This window comes from Podarcis bocagei (genome assembly GCF_964188305.1).
Source record: "Podarcis bocagei genome assembly, chromosome: 3".
Classification (NCBI taxonomy): Eukaryota; Metazoa; Chordata; class Lepidosauria; order Squamata; family Lacertidae; genus Podarcis; species Podarcis bocagei.
In genome coordinates, this window is record NC_138127.1 from 83,189,884 (window position 1) to 83,210,085 (window position 20,202).

General features: G+C 43.7%; 1 protein-coding gene across 8 annotated transcripts in view; it reads left to right on the forward strand.

Moving 5' to 3' along the window:
* Positions 1 to 12,003, forward strand: part of LOC308582675 (spermatogenesis-associated protein 7-like) — a 65,895-nt gene extending 53,892 nt beyond the window's left edge. For 7 of the 8 annotated variants that reach the window (XM_081186081.1, XM_081186085.1, XM_081186086.1 and 4 more), the window contains one exon: positions 11,741 to 12,003. In XM_081186081.1, the coding sequence (XP_081042207.1) occupies positions 11,741 to 11,872 (132 nt within the window). In that variant the 3' untranslated portion in view covers positions 11,873 to 12,003. The remainder of the gene's footprint in view (positions 1 to 11,740) is intronic. The other variant, XM_081186088.1, reaches the window with a different exon arrangement.
* Positions 12,004 to 20,202: the final 8,199 nt, after the last annotated feature.

Consider the following 20,202-nt stretch of genomic DNA (forward strand, 5'->3'; position numbering starts at 1 on the left):
GGATTTGACTGGACATTACCGGGATTTGAAAGGTGGAAGTGACATCTGGGGGGAATTTTTGGGAGGTGGTGGTTTGTCCTGGATCTTTGGCAAAGAAAATTTGTGTGTGTGTGTGTGTGTGTGTGTTTGCGTTTGCAAAAAAGAAAAGTTCAACAACTTTCGGGGTGTCCTGGTTTTTACTTTTTGAAATATGGCAACCCTAGCAGGGGAGGAACACTGCAGGAACTTTTGAGCAGCATGCAGTAGCGGCTGGTTTGGTGGGGCAGAATTGCAAAGTGTCCCTCCTAAGACAGGTGACACTACAGTTTACTGACATCGTGTGGAGCAGGGTGGCTCACTCATGAAAATATTCTGTCTCCCTGCCCCCAAACCCTCTCCTCACAAATGTTTGCAGTTGTTGCCCTCCTGTTTATGCTTATCTAACATAAACTAATTTCCTGTATAGTCATTATTGTTTTAAAATGATTCCACAATTATGGGACACTGGGTAATGACTATTTTCTCAGCTTCTGGAGAACATCAGACGAGGCCTACTGAGTTCAGACCAAAGACGTTTCTAGTCCAGTTTTCTGTTCTCATAGTGACCAACCACATGCTTTCAGGAAGCCCACAAGGATCTTATTAGGGCTGATAGAAAATTCCCTACCCCAATCAATCAAATACCCCAATTCAACTCATAGAGGGTGAGTTGAAAAACAGCATTTTGCTTCCAGGAAGATGAGGTAATTCTGAGAGGAGAGAAGACTGTGAATTTGCCTTAGGTATGTATGTAGTTCTGACCAAACTGCGGGAGGCAGTGGAAGACAGGAGTGCCTGGCATGCTCTGGTCCATGGGGTCACGAAGAGTCGGACACGACTAAATGACAACAACAACAAAATGTATGTAGTATGGTGGAGCAGTGGATTCCTTCTGATTCCTTGTCTCAGGGGGCAGGAGGAGAGTAATAGAGATTAGGAAGCTGGCCAGCCAGAATGAAAGCTCTGCTGATGGAGCACTGATGAGTTCCCTGCTCCAAAAAGATGCACTATGTAGGTTTCCACTATGACGTTCCACCTAGAACCTATTTTGGGAGGTTGGAAATCATCGCCACTGGCTGCCCATCAGAAACCGCTTGCCAGCAGAACTCTTGCAAGTGGCTGGCCAGCTAAGTGTCCTCCCAAAATGGACATAAAACAAAAAAGGGGGAAGGGAAGCCACCACATGAGTAAGCTAAACCTTCCACTTTCCCTTGAACCATCTTGTAAATTTTCTTTGTGCCAGCCCCAAAATCACATTCCCATTTCAGGTTTGTCATCACTCAGCACCAGAACTCCAAATTGCCAAAACAAACTGGGATTGTGTGGGTGGGGTTTGTTTGTTTGTTTGTTGTTGCTGTTTTGGTGTTTTTTTGCAAACCAGGAAACAGCTGCAAATTGCACTAGATATCCTAAAACCACAAGGCTGTTTCATCTTGTTGTTAAGCGCTAGAGTTCTTCGACAGTGTTCTCTGAAACAAGAGGTTATGTGGGAGTTAACTATGTTCACTATAAAGGACGATTAAGAGGTAATCTAGATAATTGCAAAGTAATTAGGTTGTAGAGTGGCTTCATGTCATTCTAAGTGGAATGGGTAGTTTTGGTGACGGTAGTGTTCAGACATTAGTGTGAGTAACAGTTAGTGGGGCTGTACAAAATCTGTTAAAGCACAATCAGGGAAGAATTTTAGGTTATTTTTCTTTTTAGATAACGGCACTTCGCAAAATGGTTCATCAAAATGAATGGATTTATATTGTCACTGGCTAGGCAGTTAGTTCTGAATTCATCCCTCTTGAAGTCAAATCCTGCATGATATGAAGACATTTTGATATGATCACACTGAAAGATCTGATATTTGAACATGTTGACCTTCAAGTAATACACACAAACATACACAAACAAACACACATACAAACAGGGCCGGCAGAGTGAGGCAGCTGCCTCAGGTGGCAAATTCTGAGGGGCGGAAATTGGCTAGAAATGTGTGCCATGTGATCTGCCCTGCATCTTCTAAGCTAGCTTTCTGCCCTCGAGTGCAGTGGAAGACTTTGTTTTATCGCCATTGCTGAAGTAAAATCCAGCTACCAGTTTAGTCAGATTTATATATATATAATATTTATTGAGAAAAGAATTTTTAAAATTACAAAGAAAAAATGACAAAATTACAGAGAAAAAAGACAAAAACAGAAAAAATAAAAAATAAAACCATCATTTTCAAATTCTCCACTTTCATTGCCTTCTTTCCATGACCTCTTCCTCCTCCCATCTCTTGTATCTTGATTAATAATTGTCACAGCAAATCCTTTCCATAATTCATAATATCCTGTCATTACATTACCTTGCTCTATTTTCATCTTATCTTATAAAAAACCTTAAAACTTAAATCTTATTTTTACCAGTTTCTCATAACCATTACCTTTTTACCTAATTCTTTAAACATTTTTACAAGAGCCAAGTAATTTCATTTCAACATTTTCCCAACGTTCATAAATTTTATAAAACATTCCTAATGATAGAGAAAAGAAATAAAAACAATCCAATCTTCTTCCAGCGTCCCCTCCCCCCGGTCCCGGGATTGTCAGTCCTTTTTATCCCATTAGTCTAGCACATTAACCTGGTGTTCTTATATCCGAGGCCTTCAAATCTCTTCCATTTTCCTTTCACTCGTGGGAACTCCAGCTTGGTAGTGTTTTTGACCCTTTTCAACAAATCAGCCCCTTTCTCATAGTCCAGACTAGATTCCATGTGGTATTTTAAAACATGTTTCAAATTCCCTCCAAAATTGGAAGTCCCAACAGCTCCAAACCTCTGACGGCCCATTGCCAGATTCAGAAAGTCCAAACATCCCTGCATAGGGGGATCAATCCAACCCCCCATTTCCAGCCAAACTTTGTCTTTCCAAATCTAGTTTTTTCCAAGTTCATTTGTCAAGTCCAAAGGCTCATTTTCTTGCTGGGCCAAAAGTCCCTCCATCCCTGGCGCCCAAGATTCAGCAAGGTCCTCTTCTTTCAGTTGTTCTGTCATGGCACGCTCCTGTTTTGGTTCCTGGGTGGCCTCCATATAGTTTCCCACTACCTGTTCAAAGGTTCTGGCCGCATCAGTCATAAAATCCATCTTCTGACTTAACTGATCCAATAGGGCACTTATTTTACAGAAAGCACCCAACGGTGCTTCTGAAGGTATTGTCCTACAAGGTCACAAATCCTTTCCCACAGTTGTAATCGGTAACAGCTGCAGGTTCCCAGGATTTAGTTACAATTTCACAGTTCGCCTCTAGGGGGGAAAACTTCTGGTTGTTCTTTTCCTTGAAAACAATAGCAACAAAGTTTCTTTTTTAAGATATTTTGTCCATATGTATTCTTTTAAAAGACGAAAGGAAACAATGGAGTCACAATGTTTCTCTTCTTTTAACTATCTGTCAAAACATTTATTTCTGGTCAATGAGCTTCAAACGTCAATCCTGACACCCCACTCCAGGGTCAGGACGGTGGAAAATTACTTTGCTTTAGCTTCACTTCTGCAGGTTTAAACAGCTCAGGAAAAAAGTCCCCCTTCTTCTCCTGCTACCGAAGGGGGGTTCAGCGATTTTAAATGATGAAAGTCAATCCTTTAAAAGTGATTTTTAAGGCTCTAGTTTGCGTTGTCTTTGCTTTGTTCTGACTACAAGGAAACGGAAGGGTGACTTCCTGTTTAGACCTTCCCGTTCCAGTACCAAATTAGGGTTAATTTTAAAGTCCAAATTCCTTTTTATTTCGCCAGTTCTTATTTGAAGTTATTTGAAGTCCAAATATTTAATGTTCCTGTTATGTACTGAGTTGAATAGGATCCAAACTGCAGCAGTCTGATTGGTCCTAGAACAATAGGATCCAAATTGCAGCAGTCTGATTGGTCCTAGAACAATAGGATTCAGAATGCAGCAGTCTGATTGGTCCAAGAACAATGCAGCAGTATGATTGGTTGGCAGGAACCACCCAATCATGCTCCAGATATAAGTGAATCCACAACCTGATTGGCTTACAGTAGAATTCCAGAATTAACCAATCATGTGCAGCCTATTGTGTAAATAATGTATATAAAGCAGATACTTTGAGGGGACATTCATTCCTCCTCACCAATATGAGCTGAATAAAGAGCATGAAATCACTTTGCGACTCTGAGTATATTTCACTGGCGACGAAGGTGGGATCCCGCTGAGCTGACTGCCACACACAGCACCGCAGCACTGCCACCTGCCGCACCGCTGCCTCGCACCGTGTATCCAGGCTTCAGCTCCGGGACACAAGGAACTCAGAATGGCAACCGACAGCAGCTTCTCGCCGTTCAACCCAGCATCTGGAGACTGGGAAGCGTACGCCCACGGTCACAGGCTTCATCCGCCTGTGATTTCCAGAAGGGTCCCCGCTTTGCTGCAGCGGAAAAGACCCGTTTCATGCGGAGCTAGTCCCTCCAGTTCAGAGGGAGTCCGCCATTGCTGGTGGTGCCACCCCGGAAGTCCAGTTTAGTCAGATTTTGGGCACAGAATGGGGAATGCACCATCCCTGCGAATTCACCATAGGCAGCAAAATGGCTTGGGCTGCTCCTGGCGAGCAGCGAACTAAATTCTGTCAATCTTTGCAGCCGAAACTTCGTGAGCTGCCACTGCAAATCCTCTGTCCGCAGGGCACCCAAGAATGACTCCTATCCTTTGAGCCATGTCACAGCAGGATCCTGTCTTTGAATGCAAGCACCTTTGATCCCAGTGAAACCTATTTCTGACTAAACATGCATGAGTTTTGAACTCTGTGATTCCTTGAGGGATTCCTGTTTTGCGTTCTCCAGGGTTCACACTGTTTCTGAAAAGAATAGGCTCCAATTCCCTCTTCCCCTCTTGCTCCTGATGTAGCTCTTCACTCACTCCTTCTTCCCTGGCAGGGGAGGCGCCATTTTGTGATTCACCTCAGGTGCCAAAATGCCTTGGGTCGGTCCTACACACAAATACAGTTCTTTGACAATATACTATGAAACTTGGGTGGGTTTTTTCTTCTTTCTTTGTTGTACCAAAGTTGTATATTTGTTAGCAGAAGGACCGCAGCTCAGTGATACAGCATCTGCTTTGCAGATGATCCCAGGTTCAATCCCTGGCAGCTCTGGGTAGGGCTGGTGGAGAGCCCTGCCTGAAATCCAAAAAAGCTGTTTCCAGTCAGTGTAGACAGTACTGAGCTAGATGGACCAACAGTCTGACTTGGTATAAGGAAACTTCCTATGTTTCTATGTATATACAATGGTACCTCTGTTTTAAAACGTCTCTGTTGATGAACGTTTCGGAACTCAAGTGCCATAAATGCTTCCATTTTTGAATGTGCCTCGGAAGTCAAACTTTCAAGTCTGCTTCCTAATAATAATAATAATAATAATAATAATAATAATAATTTATTATTTATACCCCGCCCATCAGGCTGAGCCTCCCCAGCCACTCTGGGCAGCTCCCAAACAAGTGTTAAAAACAGTACGGCGTTTTCCGTTTTGAGTTTTCTGTTTTGAGGCTTCCATATTGAGTTTTTGGTTTTCAAACGTTTCAGAACTCGAACAGTCTTCCAGAACGGATTACGTTTGAAAACTGAGGTACCACTGTACATTATTGAAATATACTCGGAGTAGAGAGTGGATTTCATGCTCTTTATTCAGCTCATAGTGGTGAGGAGGAATGGAATGTCTGCTTTATATACATTATTTACACAATAGGCCCCACATGATTGGCTACTTCCGGGATTCACCTGTAGGCCAATCAGGTTGCAGATTCACTTCCACCTGGAGCTGGATTGGGTGGCTCCTGTGGACCAATCAGACTGCTGCATTCTGAATCCTATTCAACTCAGGTGTAAACCCCTTTGTGTCTGTGTGTGTTTGTAGCTACACCTGTTGTGGAAACACACAAAAGGTGAACATTCTTGAAACGTTCCTTTTTTCCTAGAGAATATTCTGCCTGCCCCACAAAAAACTACTTTAAATCCAGACACCAGACATTTGGTGCACTTATACCGTAAGTTCTTTTTATGACAGGATTTTAAGCACTTCCTTAAAACTTAATCCAATTAATGGGTATTTTCAAAAGATGATGATGATTTAGGATACTTCTACTTCCTTCGCAAGCCATGAATGTTCCCTTCCATATGTTCTTGTGTTTTACATCTTCAGTTGTCAATATTCATCAAAAAATCCACACGTTTTTGTCTTAACATCCTCTTATTTGGTTGCACTCCCCTATTGTATGTTGTATATTAGTGCAACCCTATGCATGCTTACTCAGAAGTAAGTCCAGCTGTATTCAATAGGCCTTATTCCTGGGTAAGTGTGTTTAGGGTTACAATCTAAGTTGCTCTGCTTTGACACTGATATATGTTGAAGTCTACTTTTCATTGTCCTCATAAAGAGTCACTTGCAGAGCAGAATAATGAGCCATTAAAGAACATTTATCACCTGCAGCCTTAGTATCTATGACTTGAACACGTTTCAGCTATAGAGTCCATAATATGTCTGTGATAAATATTTTTGAGAACTTTACTGAGCCTACCTGGGTAAGTAACGCCAACAATCCAGCAAAGCAGAAAGAGCTCTTTCCCCCCCCCCTTTTTTTAAAAAAATTAGCCACCAAGATGTATCTGTAAAGTGCACACTACTTTGTGCAATGGATGGTAATAAGCTCAAGAGCTGCAATCCTGATTTGTTTTCTGTAAGGTGTCTTTCTCAGTAAATTCTTTCTGGGAAAGCTGTGGAGTTAAATAAGAGGGTTGCCTCATATTGCTGCTATTTGTGTAATGGCTTTAAACATACAGCATCTCAAAAGTGCTCCCTCACTCAAAACTGCACAAAAATTATATATAACTGAGTAAGGGCACAGCAGTTATTTTACGGCTTCTGTGGTCTGATCTCGTAGCTCAGCATTTCTCTCTACAAGAAACAAGGGGACAAGGGAGTCCCACATTTATTCACTGTAAAGAAATCCCACTAATGGATATTCTGCATTGGCTGGGGGTTGGATTTGACGACCTTTGAGGAATCTTCCAATTCTGGCATCATAATTTTTTCCTGCTGTTTTCTTTTTGAGATTTTAGTTTGATGTATTGGATCTGTTTTTAACTCATTATTATATTGATCACCTTGAATAGCTGGGTAGAACAGAAAGGTAGGGTGGCTGTATTTCAAACGAGTCACTAAAATATTTCAAGTGTTCAGGAAGAGAGATGTCTTCACCCTAAGTAGCCATGCCTTTCCTCCCGTTGTTCCCAGTCAGCTGCCTCCCTATTTCCAAATGTGCCACATTGCTAAGGGAAAAAAGGGAAACAACCGAGAAAGCATAAAAATTGGATCATCAATAGCCCAACTAGCTCTGAAACTACAATTAATCCAGAATGCAGCAGCTAGACTGGTGACTGGGAGTGGCCGCTGAGACCATATAACACCAGTCCTGAAAGACCTACATTCGCTCCCAGTACATTTCCGAGCACAATTCAATGTGTTGGTGCTGACCTTTAAAGCCCTAAACAGCCTCAGTCCAGTATACCTGAAAGAGCGTCTCCCTCCCCGTCATTGAGCCCAGATACTGAGGTCCAGCTCCAAGCGCCTTCTGGTGGTTCCGTCCCTGTGAAAAGTGAGGTTGCAGGGAACCAGGCCTTCTTGGTAGTGGTGCCCACCCTGTGGAACGCCCTCCCATCAGATGTCAAGGAAATAAACAATTATCTGACTTTTAGAAGACATCTGAAGGCAGTCCTGTTTAGAGAAGTTTTTAATGTTTGATGTTTTATCATGTTTTTAATATTCTGTTGGGAGGCGCCCAGAGTGGCTGGGGTATAAATAATAAATTATTGTTATTAACAATTTAGTGTGCTGTCTATGAACATAGAGGATGTACTTTTGGTATTATGACTTTGTAGTCATTTCTGTACTGCTGTTCCATGTATTTTAACCAATTACCTATATATACTATTATATTAGTAAGCATCGTCATCGCAACATCCTAGGAATCCACAGATTAATTACGTGAAGAAGTACTCACAGCAACCCTGTGGAAGGGACTATTAAAGTCCCTAAATGAATCTAGGGTTTCCACAGCAACCAAAGCAAAGTGTCCATTTAAATCCCAAAATAAACCCATTTCCCCCCCCCCCCTGTCAGACAGTCCAGGCATATTAATATAGCCTAAATGCAGTCCTGAAAGAGAATAACATTTCTGCAGTGCCAGTGAAAAAGAAATAGCTATTTTTTTGTTCATTGTGCATAAATATTATTTTATTTTATTTTATATACACACATAGAATGGATTAGCTCAGCTGGACACAGCTTAACTTCTGAGTCGGCAATGATAGTTACAGCTGAGATTGTCGGTTTTAAGTAATGAGTATCTGTTGAACATTGCAAGTGTTTTACAATTCACACAGGGACAATATAGCACTGTTTGTTTCTCTGGACAGGAAGCAGTAAAGTTAGGCTTGCCATACATACATTTCAGACATGTACAGTGGTACCTCAGGTTACACACACCTCAGGTTACACACGCTTCAGGTTACAGACTCTGCTAACCCAGAAATAGTACCTGGGGTTAAGAACTTTGCTTCAGGATGAGAACAGAAATCACACAGCAGCGGCACGGCGGCGGTGGGAGGCCCCATTAGCTAAAGTGGTGCCTCAGGTTAAGAATAGTTTCAGGTTAAGAACAGACCTCCAGAACTAAGTAATTTCTTAACCTGAGGCACCACTGTACAGAAATTGGACGCCTAAAATAGCATCCGGGAAAAATGTTAAGAAATCTCTGGAATTTCCCGAATGTATGGCAACCCGCCCCCCCTCGTTTTTGTTTTTTTATTTCCTGGGGAGGCTGCCCCCCAGCAGCAGTAGAAGTGACAAAATGTCATTTCCCTTAGCAGGGGGGGGGAGTGAGGAGGCTGTGGAGAGAAGAAGGTGACACAGCGGTCTAGCCACCCCAGCTGGTTTAAAAAGGGACCCCGTGCCAGGGGTGTCCCGCGGAGTCATGGTGGCAGAAGCAGTGAGAGGGGGTCTACCGCTGGGCACTCAGGAGCTGCTGGCACAGCCACCTGGCCTGAGGGGATTGAGGTGGCGGTGTTGGTTCGGCTCACCCATCAGGTACATGGCAGCAAACACATCCTCATGTTGTCAGAGTGGGCTGCAGCCATTCATGGCCACCATCCACTTCCAGCTGCAGCACCGTCGAGGCAGAGATGGGGGCGGGCAGGGAACAGTGTGTGTGTGTGTGTGTGTGTGTGTGTGTGTGTGTGTGTGCAGGAAAGAGTTTAAACGAGACCTGGATAGGCCTGGATAGCGAGGGCAGCAAACTGTGAGGAAGGGGGACATAACCAGCTGTGGTAAGTTGGTGTGGGTGAGGATGCAGCGCCTCACTACACATTTCTGAGGGCTGTTGGGGGCCTGAGCAGCTGGGCGGGGTGTAGTAGAGAGGAAAGTAAGGCGGGGGGCCGTGTTGGAGAAAGGGGTGCAAAGGGCCTGGCCATTTTCATGGGGGGGTGTCTCCCGGGGTTTTTTCACACTTTAAAAAAAGTTGGGGGGAATCCCTTTCTTCCCTGCTCTAAGAAGAAGAAGAATTGGCTCTTGGAGATTCTGGGGCTCAACAACTTTGGGGTGTCAGGAATTTTACATTTTTAAAAATATGGCAATCCTAGTAAAGTAGAACTTAGTGAAGTGTGAAACTAGGCCAACGAACAGCCCATAATTATTGTGCATAATTGTGAGGGTCGGAAATGTAATGTGTTAACCATCAGTGTTGTTCTCAGAGTAAGGCTACTTTGATGTGTGCTGACCTGCTAGTTTTCAAATAGATCAGTTGTGTTCACTAATTTTAATATTGATTGCATTTTTTTATATTCTCAGTCTCCCATTCAAAGAATACACCTTCATGCAGCTCATTTCCCTCCCACAATGATGGCCACCAACTTGGATGGCTATAAGAGAGGATTAGGCAAGTTCGTGGAGGACAAAGCTATCAGTGGCCAGAAACCATGGGGGCTATGTTCTTCCTCTGCGGTTGGATGCAGTATGCTTCTGAATACTAATTGCTGGAAACTGCAGGAGGGGAGACTGCTTATGCGCTCAGGTCCTCCTTGCAGGTTTTCCGCAGGCATCCGATTGGTCAGTGAGAACGGGACTAGATAGGCCACTGGTCTGATCCAGCGGGGCTTTTTTTATGCATGCCTTCTCCCCCGCCCTGCTCCACCAAAAGGTTCTTTACTTTTTATTTTTGCTGCTGCTGCAAGCGACAACAGCTGCCACCGTGTTGGCAGCCTAGCTATCATTCTCTATCATTCATACTGTACTGAGCCATTCCAGGATGGAGGATGAGGGGTTTGTGTTTGTCTCCTGCCAGAAAACAATAGCGAATAATATTCAGAGAAGGTCCTGAAAGATTCTCACCTTCTTCCCTAAAAGAAGAGTGAGAGAGGAAAACCTCAGAATATTTCTCATGGGGGTAAAAAGTCTTCTGAGAAATTTCAGCTCAGCTTGTTGCTTCCAGGATCGCACCTGAATTGCCTCACATATGACAATCAACACAAGCGACTTCCATTCAGGGAGATTCTTTGGCCAACTGAATTTGAGCAATTGTTTCTGTGACATTAATAAGTTTCAGGCCTCCAAAAGTACATAATGGAAACACTTGCAAATGAGGAAACAACCACGATTGTGACAAAAGATGGATTTCTTGTTTTTTTGTTTCTTCCCCATAAATTGTTTCTACGGGTACCGTGTAAAAATTTAGATTGCTGCGTACTGCTCTTGATATTAAATTCAAGAGCCAAGGCTGAGAAAGGACAAGGAAGGACAGGTATTTGCATTATGATTCTTGAATAGCACATTAAGTCAGATATTAAACAACAAAAATGGATCTATAAAATGCAGGGAAATGTGGTGAGGGGGCAGGTGAACTTTCTGGGAGTCAAGCTGACAAGACATAGGTCTGTCTATGCCAACCTGATGCCCTCCAGATGTTTTGTTCATTTATTCAAAAGCATTTCTAAAAATCTTTTAAGTATTTAAACATTTAAAAATATTTTGAATATTTAAAAGCAGTATACAAAACTAACATGAATACAATAAAACAATATCATAAAACAGCATTATAAAAACATGTAAAAACAATAATTCAGAAATAGCAGGGTCCAATCTTATGGAAAGTCTGGACAAAAAGATATGTAATCACAAGACATCTAAATCAAGGAACAGATGATTCATATGTGGTAGGGAGAAGGACATTCAATGGTTACCAGTTCATTAATGAAGGGGATTGTCTCTATTGCCTTGAACGAGATGGTGGTATCACCACTCTTAAAGAAGCTGTCCCTGGACCTATTGGTCTGGACTAATTACTGACCCCTCACAAATACTGCCTTTTTAGGAAAGGGGTTGGAGTGGGTCATGATGGGGCAGCTACAGGAATTCATGGATGACATTGATTATCTAGACCCATTTCAATACGTGTTCAGATCAGCCTTGGTCACTTGGATAGATGATAGTGTAGGTGTTGGCATACGTACCTGTTCCAGAATATCTAGAGGCAGTTTGACAACTGAAAGCTCTTTGAAATTGCAATGAGGCCCATACAGAATACATTCCTGTTGCCCTGCATTGTTCAGTTACAGGAATGCAACTACAGTACATATATGTGTGCAACACTTTTATAGCCCTAACAAACTTTCTCTTCACCCCCTTTTTTTGTTTTAATTAGGTAAAAATGCAAAGAATTTTTCAAGCCCTGAAGGATGATTTGAACATCTGCCCTCATCTGCCAGATTCTCCTGTCTGTTACACTTGCTTGAAGCACAGGAGAAGCTGTCTCAACACAGCCACCACCTTTTAAGTCACAAATGGTCTTCTGAAGCATCGGACTCAAATAAGCATAACAGACTTTATCATAAGAGAGGAAGGAAATTTACAATGTAGAGAGCCATTCAGAGTACTGTAAACATTAATGAAACTTAACTTGAATCATTGTACGGGTGCGGGCCCCCCTGGGTGATATCATCAATTTGTCCCTTGGCACTGGGATATTCCCAGGGGAACTGAAGGAGGCAGTGGTGCGTCCGCTCTTAAAGAAAACATCATTAGATCCTTTAGATCTATCCAATTACCGCCCGGTTTCGAATCTTCCATTCCTGGGTAAGGTGATTGAGAGAGCGGTTGCTGAACAGCTTGGTAGGTTTCTGGATGAAACATCTGCTCTCGATCCATTCCAGTCCGGCTTCCGCGCTGGTCATGGGACCGAGACGGCTCTGGTCGCCCTAACAGATGATCTCCATAGGCAGCTGGATCGAGGCGGGTCGGGGCTGCTGATTCTTCTAGACCTGTCAGCAGCCTTCGACATGGTCGATCACGAACTCCTGGACCACCGCCTTGCCGACGTGGGGATCCAGGGCACAGTCCTTCAATGGCTGCGCTCGTTTCTCTCCGGTCGGGGACAGAGGGTGGCGCTTGGGGGGGAATTGTCATCGCGCCACTCCTTGGTGTGTGGAGTGCCTCAGGGTGCGATTCTCTCCCCGATGCTTTTTAACATCTTTATGCGCCCCCTCGCCCAGCTTGTCCGGAGTTTTGGGCTGGGTTGCCATCAGTATGCCGATGACACCCAACTCTATCTGTTGATGGATACAGGATCAGGTTTAAGGTGCTGGTTTTAACCTTTAAAGCCCTATACGGCCTAGGAACCTCATACCTACGGGACCGCCTCTCCTGGTATGTCCCACAGAGAAATTTACGGTCTGCAAATAAAAACACCCTAAAGATCCCAGGCCCCAGAGAGGTTAGGTTGGCCTCAACTAGAGCCAGGGCTTTCTCGGCCGCGGCTCCAATCTGGTGGAACGCTCTGTCACAAGAGACTAGGGCCCTGCAGGACCTGACATCCTTCTGCAGGGCCTGCAAGACAGAGCTGTTCCACCAGGCCTTTTGTCAGGGCGCAGCCTGACCCCCTCCTCTGGCAATCTGCACAAAATTTTGCTTGATGGTTGCCATTGATTTCATTTTAATTTGATTTAATTAATTTTATAATGAATGTTTTAGAATGTTGGACTATTTTGATTGTTGTTAGCCGCCCTGAGCCCAGCTTCGGCTGGGGAGGGCGGGATATAAATAAAATTTATTATTATTATTATTATTATCATTATTATTACTATCTGAAGAGAATTGCGGTTGAATCCTAGATTTCTCCATGCAAACATTTTTTATATTGTATGTCCTAATAATTAACTCATTCTGACTGTTGGTAACAGCATCATCCTTACACAAAAGGGAGTGGTCAGTAAGTAGGCTTGGGGGAACTCTAAAACACCCTGAGGCCACTGGACAGTAACTATCTGAGCAGCCTCCTTCCAAGGATTAACTTGCCAGATGCAGCACTTCTATTTTCTAGATGAAAGCAAAAACAATTCTGATCCAGTCTTTGTGCTAATTTTTCCTGGAATGAATAATGTGGGAACTCATCACTGGCTACTTCCAGACACAATGAATACATCACTCCTTCCTTCTCGTCATTGAGTATAATTTTATGTTCTGAAAGAAGTTGGTCTGAGCAGAGTCATGTGAATGAGCTAACAAGGACATAAATTGAAGGACCAGGAGGCACAAGGAGAAGCTGAAAATGAACTGGCTGCATTTTAAAAGTTCATTAGGAGAACTGTACAAAACGAAAAGAAGGAAGCAACGGTTTCAGCCAACTGTGGTTAAAACTCAAGCTAAGTATAATGAAATGGTCATTATCATTAAAATGATTTTATTCTCTCTGTCTCTGTCTCTCTCTTTGGGTGGCCACCGTGAGAACAGAGCACTGGTCTAGATAGGCCATTGGTTTGAATCAGGAGGCTCTTCTTATATGTTTTCTTTTTCTAGGGTACCATACAGTCCAAAGTCGGGCTGCAATGCTATGTCCACTTGCTTCTAAATAGACATGGATAAGGCAAAGGTAAAGGGACCCCTGACCATTAGGTCCAGTCGTGACCAACTCTAGGGTTGCAGCACTCATCTTGCTTTATTGGCCAAGGGAGCCGGCATACAGCTTCCAGGTCATGTGGCCAGCATGACTAAGCCGCTTCTGGCGAACCAGAGCAGCACACAGAAATGTCGTTTACCTTCCTGCCGGTGCGGTACCTATTTATCTACTTGCACTTTGACGCGCTTTCGGGCTGCTAGGTTGGCAGGAGCAGGGACCAAGAAATGGGAGCTCACCCCGTCGCAGGGATTCGAACCGCCGACCTTCTGATCGGCAAGTCCTAGGCTCTGTGGTTTAACCCACAGCCCCACCCGCGTGCCTGGATAGGATAGGATGGATAGGATGGTACTAAAAGTATCTCATCCTGCTTCCTACCGCTCTTCTGAAGATGCAGGATCAATTTCCATCCAAATGCACTGACTACTAGAAGCAGGTGAAAAGTCGAAGTTTGGACTTTGAGTAATGTGAGTGAATCAGCGTTCGACACTCCAAGGTGCATTTTGCAGCAGGGAATTTCATTGGTGCGAGCAGTTTCTGAGCTCTGGGTACAGTACAGCTCCTGAGAATTCAGATTAAAACTGAAGGAAGGAAAGGGGGACCTTTCTCTGCCTCCCCACATCCAGCTATTCTTTGAAGACTGGAGAAGAGACCCTCTTAAGAATATTAGTGTGGTGAGCAGGGAAAGGACTAGACCATGTGGAAATGAACGTAAGATTTTAGCTGCAGTTCATTCATTTTCAGCTTTGCATTCTTGTTATAAAAAAGTACCTAGACATTCCGCTGTTGCGCTCATAACTTAGGTACAAAGTGCAATTTAGCTCCTAGCTTTCATATCTCAGTTTCTAACACTGGAGTGAATGAGTGAGTGAGTGAGTGAGTGAGTGAGTGAGTGAATGGATGGATGGGATTTACCTAGGGCAGGAATCCCCAAACTCGGCCCTCCAGATGTTTTGGGACTACAAGTCCCATCATCCCTAGCTAACAGGACCAGTGGTCAGGGGTGATGGGAATTGTAGTCCCAAAACATCTGGAGGGCCTGACCTAGGGAGCCCTGTCAGCAGAAGGCTCACACAAAAACTTCTGCTTATTCCATGGGGCTTTCCCCTCTCTCCTCCCCCACAACATGCCCCCCAAAATTGGCTCAGGGGAGTCAGGGGAAACCCCATAAAAGCATAAGGGGGAGGATCATTCCACCTGACAGGCTGAAATGCTTCTGCAGACAGAACGTTCCTAAGAATGTGACACTGGATTCCACCTGGAATATTTAATTATTGCAAAATTTCTGTAAATGTGTTTTAGACTGATGAACACTGTGAGGTTGGAACAAAGCTATTACTACACATGCACGCACACACACACACAATCCACAGTTGCAAAAAGACGTAAGAGAAGCACATTTAGGCGCTGAAGGCTAAAAAGCTTAAATGTTTATGGCAAGAGTCAGATTTACCCCAGTTCTTTCTGCCTTTCCTGACTTAATGAGCCATTGGCCTCAAGGCCCAAGATCTGTTCAGACAGACTATTTAATGTTTATCATTAAGTTCAGCATTCTGCTGTGCTTAACTGTGCTTCTCTTGTATTTAAGATCTGTTTACTAGCATATTTAGAATCAGTATAAATAGGATGGTATATCCCTCGGAGATAAAATGTATAATGTGCCTTTCTTGAACCTTTCCCATTTAGATGCACATATAATATTACTGACCTACTGTTATCTGCTGCCCCCAGCTGTCCTGAATTGATTTGGGAAGATTATCCATCTGGTGCATATGGAAAGCTTGTGTGGATAATCCTGGTGCCGACTGAAAAGATGTGTGGTTTTTTTTCTTTAGTGGAGAGATGTTTGGTGCCAAGTGTGGTGGAGTTCCATCATACTCTGAGGGACAATCCCTCCCCCAAAATAATAATAATAATGATAATAATAATAATAAAGAAACCAGACATATTTCTGAAAAGCATAGCTGAACTAGTATACAGTACTAACTTGTACCAACAATTTGGTGTCAGGTATCTCAAAAAGAGTGCAGTAGATTAAAAAGTCCATACCGGGGGTGAAAATGACCATATCATTCGGCATTTTTCTGCAACTAATTCTAAAACAGGGTGATAAAATCAGGGTTGCCCTGCCCATGAAGCCTGGTGAGGCGGCCACCTTGGGTGGCAGAAGCCCAAGAGGTGCCCCCCACCACTGGCAATATCTTACTGAAATCTCGCGAGATCTTGCAGGATTTCATCAAGCTCACATACTGCTGCCACTTAGTGAACGCTGCAGCACAACCCATGTAAGAGAGGAACAAAAGGGCTGTTCTGGAAAGTGTCCCGTGTCTGGGCTCACTTTGAAGAAGAAGAGTTTGGATTTGATATCCTGCTTTATCACTACCCTAAGGAGTCTCAAAGCTGCTAACAATCTTGTTCCCCTTCCTCCCCCACAACAAACACTCTGTGAGGTGAGTGGGGCTGGGAGACTTCGGAGAAGTGTAACTAGCCCAAAGTCACCCAGCAGCTGCATGTGGAGGAGCGGAGACGCGAACCCCAGATTACGAGTCCACAGCTCTTAACCACTACACCACACTAACCCTAGACCCCCAAAATACTGGAATACACCCTGCTCCCTGCCAAACTGGTTGCTATATATCAGAGACAGCTAAAAAAACCCTCATCTATATAGTTGAAAAGAGAGAAAAAGAGAGATTATTATTTGTATATGTGACATCATTATAATTCCATTAATGTGAGCTGTCATATAGACAACTCTGTTTGGCTTCGTTCAGGGGTTTTCCAAGCCCACGCAGGAAAGACAGAAAAGGAACGAGCTAATCTTGACTATTTTCAAAAGGACTATAAATTTATTTAAAACTGTGCGGTGCTCCTGTATAATTGCCAGTATAAATCAGCATAGCTCTATTAAAGCAAATGAAATCACTCTGATTAAAACCAGCACAAGTTTTAGTTCCAAGACGCAGGCAATTCACGTCCTCATACAACAACTTATGTCCTTGCTTTCCAACTGCTGAAGAAGGATCTGCATTTGCCTAACAAGGGCATTCCTCTTGGGAGCAAACTCCGACTGCCGTTTACAAAATCCTTTTTGCAGACCCCATTTAAGCTCCCAGCCTCTTGTTACCATCCCTTTTCCATTGACAACGACCATCCATTCATCTTTAGAGCTTCTGCTTACATACTGATGTTAAATCCAATAAAACAAAGTAATAAATATCCTCCCCCATCCATATCCTCCCTTCTTAATGTGTCCATAAATTTCTAGCCAAGACTAGTCGGTAATAACACGTACAAAGCTTGCACACATTAAAAAAACAGCGATTGAAAGTATGCCGAAACATGAGCTATATCTGACCCCTTTGCTCAGATGGTGGGCAAGCTCCCATTTGCAGGATAGGAAGCAAAGCAATTTTTGGTGACCACAGGTGTAGGTGGGTTCAGGCATGACCCAAGACCAGATTTCAGCTCAAAAGGATTTGTTGCAGCAACAGGAACAAGACTGACAAACAGGGGCACTTGGACCAGTATATTTACCTTAAAGGTAAAGGTAAAAGGTAAAGGACCCCTGGAAGGTTAAGTCCATGCAAAGGCAACTAAGGGGTGCAACGCTCATCTCGCTTTCAGGCCAAAGGAGCCGGGGTTTGTCCACAGACAGCTTTCCGGGTCATGTAGCCAGCATGACTAAACCACTTCTGGTGCAATGAGACACCGTGATGGAAACCAGAGCGCACTGAAACGCCGTTTACCTTCCTGCCTCAATGGTACCTATTTATCTACTTGCACCGATATGCTTTTGAGCTGCTAGGCTGTCAGGAGCTGGGACAGAGCAATGGGAGCTCATCCCATCGCGGGGATTTGAACTGCCAATCTTCTGATTGGCAAACCCAAGAGGTTCAGTGGTTTAGAACACAGTGCCACCCACATCCCTTAAACCGGCCAAGGCAAAACACACACCCAGTCTGTGATAGGTCACTTTAATGCTGCAATTAGCAAATCACAACAATGGCCCTATCAACTGGCTGCCTGCCAGTTCCTAACAATGTCATTGTAAATGTCATTGTCATTTAGAATCCTCTCTGTTTTTGGTTATGCAGATGGAGCTCCTGGAGGCCTTAAGGCCTAGGCCTGCATTGAATGCATATAGCCTGACTTCGGCCTCCAATGCCTGCATACATAACAACTACCACCCTAAATCTCCTCTGGATGATCTCCCAACCCTTGAGTAAATTTAGGGGTTGGGGGACTTTTCCTTCCTTTCCTGTTCCACTGACTGAAGCTTTAACATCAAGTGAGCAACACCACTGAATGGATGAATACATACATACATACATACATACATACATACATACATGATTTCAATTGTATTCTACCTTTCCATAGTTCAAACCATACTCAAAGCGGCTTGCAACATTAATTTTTTTTACATAATTACTAACATAACAAAAGTTGTCATAAACTGTTAATAAAACATCAAAAGGTACACAATACAATTAAACAATTTCCACATAAAGATACAGTGGTGCCTTGTTTTTTTGAGCGTCTCGGAAGATGAATGTTTCGGTTTCCTAACACCAAAAACCCAGACATGCTTCTGTTTCCGAATGTGCCTCAGAAGTTTAATGGCTTCCACTGCGCTTTTTTCCAATTTTCTCCATTGACTTAGCAGACTGCCCTTTGCACCTCGTTTGTTGAACATTTTGGAAGTCGAACGGTCTTCCAGAATAGATTACGTTCCACAACCAAGGCACCACTGTAACAGAAAATAATAGCTGCAACAGCCTGACACACACACACACACCCACAACAAACCCTAAAAAACACCCCAGCCCATGAGTCTGTTCAGCAACCTCAGCTTTTGCAGCTGGAGTCAGTCTGGGCCCTGCCCTCCCAGGCCAGGTGGGAAAAGGCCTGCAAGGCAGGGGTCAAGTCTTCCTCTTAAAAGTGCTTTCCTTGAGCTCAGTTCTGTTTCGGGTTGGAAATGGCAAGGCTACACAAAACTCATTGAGTTTTACTTCGCTTTACTTTTCCAACTCTTGGTTATCCCCAAAGCTATATAACATTTCCAAGAAAATGATACATCTGCCTATTATTATTAGGAAGAACTTTCTGACACTAAGCGCTGTTCCTACAGTGGAACAGACTCCCACAAGAAGGGGCACACTCTTCGTCCCAGGAGGTTTTTTGAACAGAAAGTTGGATAACCACCTGCCATGGATGCTTTAGTTGCGATTCCTGCATAGCAGGGGGTTGGACCAGATGACCCTCAGAACCCCCTCCAACTCTACAATTCTGTGATAGGATTTCCTATTTCTTGCAGAGCCTTTTCCCGCTGCAAGCTGCTCCTCCTGTTTCTGGACAAGGGAGGGAACAGCTCAAAACGCCAGCTAAGAGGCTCCCCCCCCCCCAAATGAATAAAGCACCTCTGGCTGTGGGCAATGCCTGTTGTTCCTCCTTGGCTCCTGCTTTTGAAAGAGAAAACGCAGAGAGGGAGAGAGGTGTGAGCTTCGTGGACTCGACTTTCCACGGGTTAAAATGAACTGGGCTGGATTTCTAGAATGAACTGGAGGATCGGTGTGTGTGCTTGGTGTGGGAGCTGTTTGAAACACCAAAGTGAACTCCTAGGTTGGCAGAACTGCTTACCATAGAGTTGCCATATTTCAAAAAGTGAAAATCCAGACAAAGGTTGTTGAGCTTTTATGACTCATTCTCTCTCTCAAAAAATTCACCAAAAGCTGTTCACAAGAGCGATCTGGGAAATTCTGGATAATGGCAACTCTAGAGTTTACCATTCTTTTCATGCTTGTCTGCATAGATTTGGGAGAAACAGGCCTTTTACTATTAGGGCAGGGGTAGGCAACCTAAGGCAGGCAACCGGATCCGGCCCCATCGCCTTCTCAATCCGACCCGTGGACAGTCTGGGAATCAGCGCGTTTTTACATGAGTAGAATGTGTCCTTTTATTTGAAATGCACCTCTGGGTTATTTGTGGGGCATGCCTGGTGTTTTTACATGAGTAGAATGTGTCCTTTTATTTAAAATGCATCTCTGGGCTATTTGTGGGGCATAGGAATTCATTCATCATCATCCCCCCCCCAAAAAAAATATAGTCCGGCCCATCACATGGTCTGAGGGACAGTGGACTGGCCCATGGCTGAAAAAGGTTGCTGACCCCTGCATTAGGGCATACCATTTTAGAGGGTGAAACTGAATTAT